The sequence below is a fragment of the Hyperolius riggenbachi genome, chromosome 4, assembly GCF_040937935.1.
Source record: "Hyperolius riggenbachi isolate aHypRig1 chromosome 4, aHypRig1.pri, whole genome shotgun sequence".
Lineage (NCBI taxonomy): Eukaryota > Metazoa > Chordata > Amphibia > Anura > Hyperoliidae > Hyperolius > Hyperolius riggenbachi.
Genome location: NC_090649.1, coordinates 380,487,069 through 380,497,367, shown reverse-complemented (window position 1 = coordinate 380,497,367; position 10,299 = coordinate 380,487,069). Strand labels below are relative to the sequence as shown.

Below are 10,299 nucleotides of genomic sequence, written 5' to 3'. Positions count from 1 at the left end.
CAGAACACCTGAACTGCTGCATGTTCAGGGTCTATGACTGAAAGTATTAGAGGCAGAGGATCAGGAAGATCGCCAGGCAAACTGGTACAACCCTCCTGGCGGTTCAATTTTACTGCCAAATAGGCAGAAATCCTTTTTATTAAAAATGTGTTTTTTTTTGTTTCATGTAAAGCTACCAGAGTGGTAGCTACATGAAACACCACTAGAGGGCGCATGTGTCCCTCTAGTGCAATCGTCGCCGGCATCAATAGCAAACAGGGGAACGCGTATATAACGCGTTCTAGTTTGGCTTCTCCTGTCACCATGGCGACGATCGGAATGACGTCATGGACGTCAGCCGACGTCCTGACGTCAGACGCCTCCGATCCAGCCCATAGCGCTGCCTGGAACTCATTGGTCCGGGCAGCGCAGGGCTCTGGCGGGGATCCTCTTCTGCCACTGCGTGCGGGCGATTATCAAGCTGTACGCGCGGCTAGCAAAGTGCTAGCTACGCGTACAGCACTTTAAATGGGCAAAATCGCCCCACCAGGAGCTGAGATATCTTCCTGCGCGGCATAGCCCGAGCCCAGCTCGGGCTTACCGCCAGGAAGGTTAGGAAATAATGTAAGCTTTCTGATCAGTCTCGTTTCAGTTGTCCTTTGAAAGAAATGGGAGTGTTGGTGGTGCTTCTAAATATCACTAATTCGGGTTTATCTAGAAAGTCACCAGCAACTTCACAGGTTAATCAGAATAAACTGGGAAAGCTGAAATATTCCCAGCAATGACATACTCTATCTCTCTAAAACACACAGAGAAAAAAACTTGCCTTAGCAACCTTATGGTTTGCTGCCGTCTCATGTGAGGTGTTTTTGAAGCCATCTTTCAACTGCATAATGAACAAATCATAGCCTTCTGCACCAGACACGTCAATTTTCTCCAAGCACGCAGACAGTAATTGCTGTACCTACAATCCAAGCACATAAAAAAAAAAAAAAAAAAAAAATTACTACAACAAGCTTATTAAAAAAAAACATTAAAGAAAAAATTAACATCAGTTAGTACCTAATCAGTTAAAGCTCACATACAAGGAAAACGCACACTTCCGGGGACTCCATGCCTTGTCCCCCTTCCCCTGCTGGTCTCCTCCACTCCCGTGTGTAGAATTAGCGGCAGAGCAGCTCACCTTACCAGTTATTCAAGCGGCAATCAGCAGAACACTCATCTTCTGTGCGGCTCCCCCTAGTGAATGCTTAGGGCCCGTTTCAACTGCCGCGGTTTACGCGCCGAATCCGTAGAGTTACTGCGCAGGCAAATTGTGCAGGAAAACTCTGCCATAGGGTACAATGGCGCCGCCGGCCGAATCACTTGCACTAGTGAATCGGCCGACATTGCCATCCGAAATGGTGCGGGAGGCTGCAAATCCCATAGCCGTGCCATGCACGGCTGATGGGATTCGTCTGCGTAGTTGCAGACCCGGAAATACAGATGCGTGCAGCTCAAGTGGAAACAGGCCCTTATGCTTATCTTGTCATCAGCATAAGCCTTCACTAGGCCCAGGCGAAGCTGCGCGAAAGAGAAAAGGTCAGCTCACAATTCTAGCTATGATCAGCAGAACTGTCGCTAATAATTCTACACACAGGGGAGTAGAGGAGACCAACGGGAGGGCCAGGAAAGGACATGTGGGGCAGGAGGAGACCTGCAGGGGGGCCAGGAGGAGACACGGCGCAAAGGAGGACACTAATTGGGGGAGAAAATCTACACGACGCTCCTGGAACATGGACGCACCAGGTTTAGTACATATTTTCCCTGTTTTTTTCACCCTCTAAACCTAGATGCGTCTTATATTCCTTGGCGTCTTACACAGTGCCCTTTTCTTCACTTTTGGGTTTTATTTGACACTTAATACAGAATACATAGATCATTTGAGAGTCCACTGACAAGGAGTTGGTGAAGAAGTAGACTTTACCACTTTTTATCTTGCACCATTTTATCTTGCACAGGATGATCTTTTGAAGGAGGAACAAGGCAAATTTATTTTGGATGCGATACAATACATCCTAACGCATAACTATTTTCAGTATGGGGGAGGAGCTTCCTCCAGACGAGCGGGACAGCAATGGGGACCCGGTTCGCGCCGGGATGTGCAAATCTCTACATGGCTCCCATGTTTACGGGCATGGGGGACCCGGCGCGGACCTGGTCCTCTGGAAAAGATTTATAGATGATGTCCTGTTCGTCTGGAGGGGCACAGGAGAGGCCTTGAATGACTTGAGAAAAAACAACATGAATGACTCATTTAAAATTTACCTCAGAGATTAATTATCAACAGGTAAAGTTTTTGGACCTGAATATATATGTCGAAGATGGCAAAATTAAGATAAAAACATATACAAAACCTACAGATGTGAATGGGTATATCCTGGCCACCAGCTGCCATTTGCCATCATGGCTTAATAATGTCCCAAAAGGTCAACTCATCGCTTAAAAAGAAATTGTACGGAAAACTCGGAGTACATAAAAGAGGTTGATGTATTTGCCAAAAAAATTTAAAGAAAAAGGCTATAGTAATAGCATTATAGAAAGACCAAAACATGAAGTAGAATTGATACAGTGCAAGGACCTTTTGGTAAAAAAGCAAAGGGGGGGATCTGGGTTGACCCATTCACTAAAGCTAAATCTGCGATTCTGTTCGCAAAGTAATATAGTAAAGAGAATCATAAATAAACATTGGCAAGTATTAAGGGAGGATAAGGTTTTGAATGAAATACTACCTGAATATCCCTCCTTTGTATACAGAAAACCTGGCAATATAGGCCTTAGGGTGGCAATGGCAGCTGGGGGCCCATCAATGAAAATACAGAAGGAGGGGGGTTTTGCCAGATGTGGGAGGTGTAACAGTTGTAGAAATACACAGGGATATAAAAGGATTGCACAGGTTGAAGGGCCACATGGAAGCCACAAAATAAAACTAATCACATGTGACACTAGGGGGTTATATATGGTTTAATATGCCCCTGTGGAAAAAAGTATATCGGGAGGACAAGAGGGAGTTCTATAAAAGATTGGGAGAATATTTTAATAATATAAAGAAGGGCTGGGAAGAACACCCACTTTCCAACATTTCAGAAGATGCGGAAAGCAAGTGGATGTTTGATCTGGACACCCAGGCCCCTAGGGGCTTAAAGAGTCTGAAGCGAGAATAAATCTCGCTTCAGACCTCATAGATAGCAGGGGCATGTGTGCCCCTGCTAAAACGCCGCTATCCCGCAGCTTAACGGGGGTCCTTTCACCCCCAAATCCCCTCCGTACAGCTGGGGAGCGCTTTCGCATTGGGGCAGGGCTAACCGCCGCAGCCCTGCCCTCACACGCGTCTATCAGACGCGTACCTCCGCCTCTCCCCTGCCCCTCTCAGTCTTCCTTCACTGAGAGGGGTGGGGGAGAGGCGGCGATGCGCGTCTGATAGACGCACTGAGAGGCAGGGCTGCAGCAGTTAGCCCTGCCTCCAAGAAGAGAAAATTTACGACCAAGTTGATGACCAAGTTTTGCGGGGGTGGGTTTGGGGGTGAAGGGACCCCCGTTTAGCCGCGGGATAGCTGCGTTTTAGCAGGGGCACACATGCCCCTGCTAACTATGAGCTCTGAAGCTAGATTTATTATCGCTTCAGAGTCTCTTTAAATGAAGAGATGGAACTATTTGGTTTCCTGAAATGAACAAACAACTGACTGAATCCTATATAGGACTGTGGAGTTAATGAGGGAAGTTGCTGATGGGCAAGGGAGATGCTGATGCCCTTCTTTCTGTTTTTGTTTTTAAAAAATAAATTTTTTATCATTTAATATATAGGCCTTGTAAAAGTTTTTTTTACTTTTGTATACTTTCCTACATTTGTTTTTTATTGTGTGAAACAGTGCTTCATTTAAATGGGAGCGAATTTTATTATGTGGAAACATAATTGACAAAGCAACCGAGTATGTCCTGTCACTTTAAGGAGGGAGTGATGGGAGGAGAGTACCCATTCTAAAAAGATACCGACCACTAATCTGAACTATTCCAGCAGGGGGGGGGGGGGGGGGGGGGGGGGCGGCTGGGGGGAGGGGAGTGTGGTTAGTGGGCAGCTAGACATATGTGCATATCCTTCCATACGTATAAGTGTTTCTCTGATTAACCCCCCCCCCCCCTTTTTTGAATGTGGAACATAGGATATACAGTGCAATAGCAGGGTGTCTCTCGGACAGTAGTGGATCCGGAGTATATAGAATCATTTTTCTGGACTTTGCCATTATTAATGTGGATGGTGTGTCCTAATAATAATTTTTATGATCTTTTTCTATAATTTTTTTTTAAAAAATTGGAAGGCCCATCAGCATACTCCCTATATGTGTGTAGTAGTGAATGGATGTGGTATTTATAAGGTTTATATGAAGTAATTTACTGACATGTGGATATTTGTTTAATAAAAGAGGCACTCTTAATTGAACACTTCCAGCGCTCCTTACATTTTTTCTATAGTAGACTTTACCACTATCCAGCCGTACTAAAATATGATTTTTGGTTTTAAAAGTATTGTGTAAACAAAGTTGTAGGTAGGTTTGTGCAATCCTGGCCAACTTCTTACCAATATTGCCACGCTCTGGCCCTCTACAGTGGACAGAGATCAGAGAATGATGCCACCGGAAAAAGGGGGAGTGGCATGTGCTTGAACCTACACTGCCTGAAATTTAAAAAAGGATAACAAGAACTGCTTGAGTTAAGCAAAATATGTTTTTTGAAGTGGATAACTACCAAGATTACAGCCATACTAACATGTTTTCCTGATTTACAATACTACTTTAACCTTCACACCACTGCCAAGTGCTTGGTGATAAGCACCCTCTTGTGATCTATAGGACAAAGACATTCTGCACAAATACAAAAACATTGCTGTATATTTTGCAAAACAAAACAACAAAACGTGCCACATGAAAAAACAGGTACTTCAAAGGAACCTTAAGTGTGAAAACTATGGAAGCTGCCAATTTTCTTTTCTTTTAAAAAATACCAGTTGCCTGGCAGTCTCAATCTTCCTGGTGAGTAGGGTCTAAACCACACACTTGAAAAAAAAAAGCATGCAGCTAATCTTGTCATATTTTTCAAAGACCTCTGTTCTGCTTTTTTGTTCAGGGTCTATGCCTTAAAGGGACCCTGAGCAGTGACTGAAATTAAAAGATTTCACTTACCTGGGGCTTCCTCCAGCCCACCGTAGGCCACGAGGTCCCTCAACGTCATCCTGTGTCTTCTCCATCTACCTCCGCTGGCTCCCGTTACCGGCGCCACCTGGATCCTGATGCATAATGTAATCACGCCGGCGTGACAGGTCTGCGCATGCGCGGTTTTGTAACGCTAAAGTGCACACGCGCAGACCTGTCATGCCGGCCAGCGTGATGCCACCATGCGTCGGGAACCAGAAGAAGCCGGCCCGACACCCGACCCAGGTGTTGCCAGTAATGGGAGCCGGCGAAGGCAGACAGAGGAGCCAGGAGGACCTCACGGCCTACGGTGGGCTGGAGGAAGCCCAAGTAAGCGAAATCTTTTAATCTTGTGTGCAGGAGCCTCAGTCAGAAGGATCCTGAGCATGCACAATTACAAGTGTATCCGAACAGGTGATGCTCAGAATACTCCCAGCCATGGCTGCTATGCACAGCCGATCAAGAGCACGATCAAAGAGGTTGCACAGAGAAGATAGCTGTCTAAGCCCAGGCAAGAGCATGTACTTGACTGGGTTTACATAGAGCTTTAAATGGGGGGCATAGCTAAAAACTGAGATGAGTGCAAAGCTGAGGGGCAATGGAGTTTATGGGGGCACTTAGGAAAAATATACAAGGTTGCCATACCAAGGGTTTCTTTAGTATAGGTACCATTTAAAGGGGAACTGAAGAGAGGTATATGGAGGCTGCCATGTTTATTTCCTTTTAAGCAATACCAGTTGCCTGGCAGCCCTGCTGATCCTCTGCCTCTAATATTAGCCATAGTTCCTGAACAAGCATGCAGCAGATCTGGTGTTTCAGACTTTAAAGTCATATCTGACAAGACTAGCTGCATGCTTGTCTATGGCGAAAAATTGTATATGTGCAAACAGACAACAAGTACGTTTTTTTCCCAGAGTAAAATGAGCCATAAATTACTTTTCTCCTATGTTGCTGTCACTTACAGTAGCTAGTAGAAATCTGAGAGACGCGACAGGTTTTGGACTAGTCCATCTCTTCATAGGGGATTCTCAGCAAGGCTTTAATTCTTTATAAACATATTCCCTAAAAAGGATTTAAACAATCATGCTGGCCAGCTTCTCTGTTCGCTACACAGTTTTTTGGCAGTTGGACAGAGCAACAGCCATTCACTAAATGCTTTTGAAAATGAATAAATCCCTGAGAATTCCCCATGAAGAGATGGACTAGTCCAAAACCTGTAGTTTGTCAGATTTCTACTACCTACTCTAAGTGACAGCAACATAGGTGAAAAGTAAAGTAATTTATGGCTCATTTTACTCCGGAAAAAAATATACCGTATTTCGCGCCGTATAAGACGCTCCGGAATATAAGACGCACCCAGGTTTAGAGGGCAAAAACCAGGGAAAAATATATATACTAAACCTGGTGCGTCCATGGTCCAGGAGCGTCTTGTACATGTTATCCCCCAAATGGTACTCCTGTGTGCCCCATGTGTCCTACATCTGTCCTACTGTGTGCCCCATGTGTCCTACTGTGTGCCCCATGTGTCCTACTGTGTGCCCCATGTGTCCTACTGTGTGCCCCATGTGTCCTAATGTGTGCCCCATGTGTCCTAATGTGTGCCCCATGTGTCCTAATGTGTGCCCCATGTGTCCTAATGTGTGCCCCATGTGTCCTAATGTGTGCCCCATGTGTCCTAATGTGCGCCCCATGTGTCCTAATGTGCGCCCCATGTGTCCTAATGTGCGCCCCATGTGTCCTAATGTGTGCCCCATGTCTTCCTCATATGTGCCCCTTCTCCCCATGTGCGCTCCCGTGTCCTGTCTCCCTCATGTCATTCTGTGCCCCCCCCCACGTGCCTCAGCTTTTGCCCTCTAATCACCTCCTGCCCCCCCCCCCCCCCCCCGTGTGCGACTCTCCCGGTCCCACCTGCGTGTGTCTGATATCCTAGCGTGTCTCCGATATCCCTATTGTATATATTTGCCCCCTCAGTGTCTGCAGCATCAGCGGCTTACCAGATCCACGCCGCCGCGAGAACTGCAGACACCCAGCATCTCCATACGCTTCCTCTATTGTGCGCTTGTACTGATGACGTCATCAGTACAAGGGGGCGGAGGTGATTAGAAGGCAAAAGCTGAGGCACAAGGTAATCAACGCTGCGGGCCACACAGGCAGGAAATCCCCAACATGGCGGCGGGTCGGATCGGCGGGCGTTTGCAAGTTGGGGATTCCCTGCCTTTGCCGTATAAGACGCAGGGACTTTTTCTCCCCATTTTTGGGGGAGAAAAAGTGTGTCTTATACGGCGCCAAATACGGTACTTATTTGTCTATGTTTGCACATATTTAAAATTTTACAATTTTTCGCCATAGTGCCCCTTTAGCCACTTAAGCCCAACTGGACAAATATATTTGTCCAGTGTTGTTGTGGAGAGTGCACCACCAGTTTGCTACTAAATGAGGCACATGTGGTATCATTTTAACCGTGATGAGTTGTGGAATCCATTTTGGTGTGTCTAAAACCTGTGAACCACGTCACATGAAAGATAGGTAGGGACAAACTCAATCAAATATAAAAAGTCATTTTCAGAATTATGATCAAACTTGGGAAAGTTTTAGCAACACTACAAGAGACATATGTGGTATCATTTTAACCGTGATAAGTAGTAGAATAGAGTTTAAAGAGTTTTAGGGTTGAGGCCCATGTCTCCTGTATTTTTTTTTTAGTCACAAACTGAATCAAAAGAAATTACATTTTTGCATATTCTGTACCAAAATAAAAGACTTGTAAAATGAAAACAAAGTGACAGAATATGAAAGAAACAACATATATTGTTACCTTAGGAACCTGGCTTTTTAAATATGTTTGCCATGAGGGTATATTACTATTATTTTTCAAAATAAGGCCTTGTAATCATTGACAGTGTACAATGAGAAAGCAAAAAACACAAAACAGAAAAAAGACACCTTTATTTCCAAATACAATATTCTCTCCATACATTGTGCTAGGAACATAATTTAAATGTTGCAATAACCAGGATGGATGAGCAAATAAAATTAGTGGGTTTAACTTATAGTCAGCACTGTTTAATTTAAAGCTATAATGGATGTAAATGGAGAAATATTGTTTTTTTTCATCTTTTTCCCTTATTTTCCCTTTAAAATGCATAGAAAATAAGGCGATTACTAAACAAAACACACACACTCTAAAAGCCGAATTTGTCCTGAAAAAAACAATATATAGATCATTTAGTTGTGATAAGGAGTAATAAAGTTATTGGCAAATGAATGGGAACAGCGCCTATATGTGAAAATTGCTCTCGGGCTGAAGTGGTTAAATACAAATATTTGTTAAAGCTTGTCCGTGCGCCCGCCGTGTACCAGCACATCTGGACTAAGCATGTGCAGGTAAGGTTCGCGCATGTCCAGTACAACAAAGTTTATTTTATTTTTGTTCTAGACATCAGTTAACGAGTGTCCGAACAAAGTTTTCAGACACAATCACTAAAAACCCAGGTACAATGTGCAGTGTCTGACTGGATAACAGTGTAATAAAATATTGCCTTTATTATTCTAGTATATCAAAATCGTGGTTGTCCTAACAAGTTTAGCTGAGCGTGAGGTAAATTGCATCACCAACAGGTATGGCTTCGTAATTAGAATTAAGAAAAATCTAGCAGTTCTTTAAAGATGCGTGCGTTAGGTATCTAATAAATTATTTGAATCCCAACAACTATTTTGTTTTGTATTAATGAGTCCAAGTCATAACGAATAGTTCAACTTGTTACAGTTTAAGTTTCAAAATAATATATCTCCACACTGCAATATTTATGTAGTTTGTATGGGCTTCATCTACTAGGTATTGCTTATGGGGATCTAACATACTGTACTATGATCTATTACACATTATTTATGCAACATTATACTTTACCTATGTAATTGTACTATGCAAATGACACTACAGGAGTATGTAACCTATTATTGCAGTAAATCATCAAGGGGTGAGCAGCACAAACCAACTTTTAATGCAATTTTTTTTGCAAAGTATGCACGCAGCAGTGGAGACCCCAATCCCCACAAGAAAAATATAACATACAGAGGGGCTGCAGCACACAACAGGAAAACAGTGACAGGGGCTCTTGGTTACGCTTTAACGCGTTTAAGCTCACCAACTGCGCCAAAGTGTCCCAAAGTTGCATTAAAAGTTGGTTTGTGCTGCTCACCCCTTGATGATTGATTATAATTTTCCCCTGTGAGCCTGCATAACCACGCCCACCTCTAGCACAGTTAAACATATAAATGAGTGCATTGCACATGTCCAGAGAGTTCGTTTGGTAGCTAGTGAAAGGTGAGGTGTTTTTAATTTCCTTTTTTTCCCATTTAGTTGACTCTTTGGTTTTTGGATTAGTTCCCACTAGACTGCTGATAAAAACTAGCATTGTATGGTTAGAGTAGGACTCACCAGATCGGGGACACTTTGGCGCAGTTGGTGAGCTTAAACGCGTTAAAGCGTAACCAAGAGCCCCTGTCACTGTTTTCCTGTTGTGTGCTGCAGCCCCTCTGTATGTTATTATTGCAGTAAAGTCAATAACGTGTTTAAAATTATGTATGGAATGAAGCTTAGAAGCACTTACCTCTGTAACGGGCAATTCAAGCTGGACAACATCATCTGGTTTACTGACTGGAGTTTGAAGTGCGGTGTCTAGTAATAAAATACCATTTAAATCTTTCCGGCAGCCGACTGCATAGTCATCCACAAAGATAACTTTGTCTACCGCTGGGAAATACTGGCACTTCAACCGTCCACCAGGCTTTGCTGCATGTACACATAAGAAGGGGAAAAAAAAAAATGTCACCAATAAATCAACTATCAGTCTAAAAATAAAAGTTCTAGTGGCACAGAATGACACAGGTAAAAGAAGCAAACATTAGTTTATCACAAATCAATATAAAGTCTTATTCTGAACAACTGGTTTGTTTTTTTCTATTCACTGGTATCTAGCCATTTGCCTAGTAAGGAATATTGAGTGTGTAACACTTGCAAACTGGCACAGGCTATATCAAAGGGAGACTGGGAAGCCTTAAAACCAACCTGAACCAATGGGCAAGACTTGGAATC

At 43.6% G+C, this 10,299-nt stretch overlaps 1 protein-coding gene across 6 annotated transcripts in view; it reads right to left on the bottom strand.

Moving 5' to 3' along the window:
* Nucleotides 1-10,299, bottom strand: part of BIRC6 (baculoviral IAP repeat containing 6) — a 342,965-nt gene that overhangs the window by 288,251 nt on the left and 44,415 nt on the right. For 5 of the 6 annotated variants that reach the window (XM_068232104.1, XM_068232106.1, XM_068232109.1 and 2 more), the window contains exons 2-3: nt 9,815-9,996; nt 806-943 (exon numbers count right to left, since the gene is read on the bottom strand). In XM_068232104.1, the coding sequence (XP_068088205.1) occupies nt 806-943; nt 9,815-9,996 (320 nt within the window). The remainder of the gene's footprint in view (nt 1-805; nt 944-9,814; nt 9,997-10,299) is intronic. The other variant, XM_068232107.1, reaches the window with a different exon arrangement.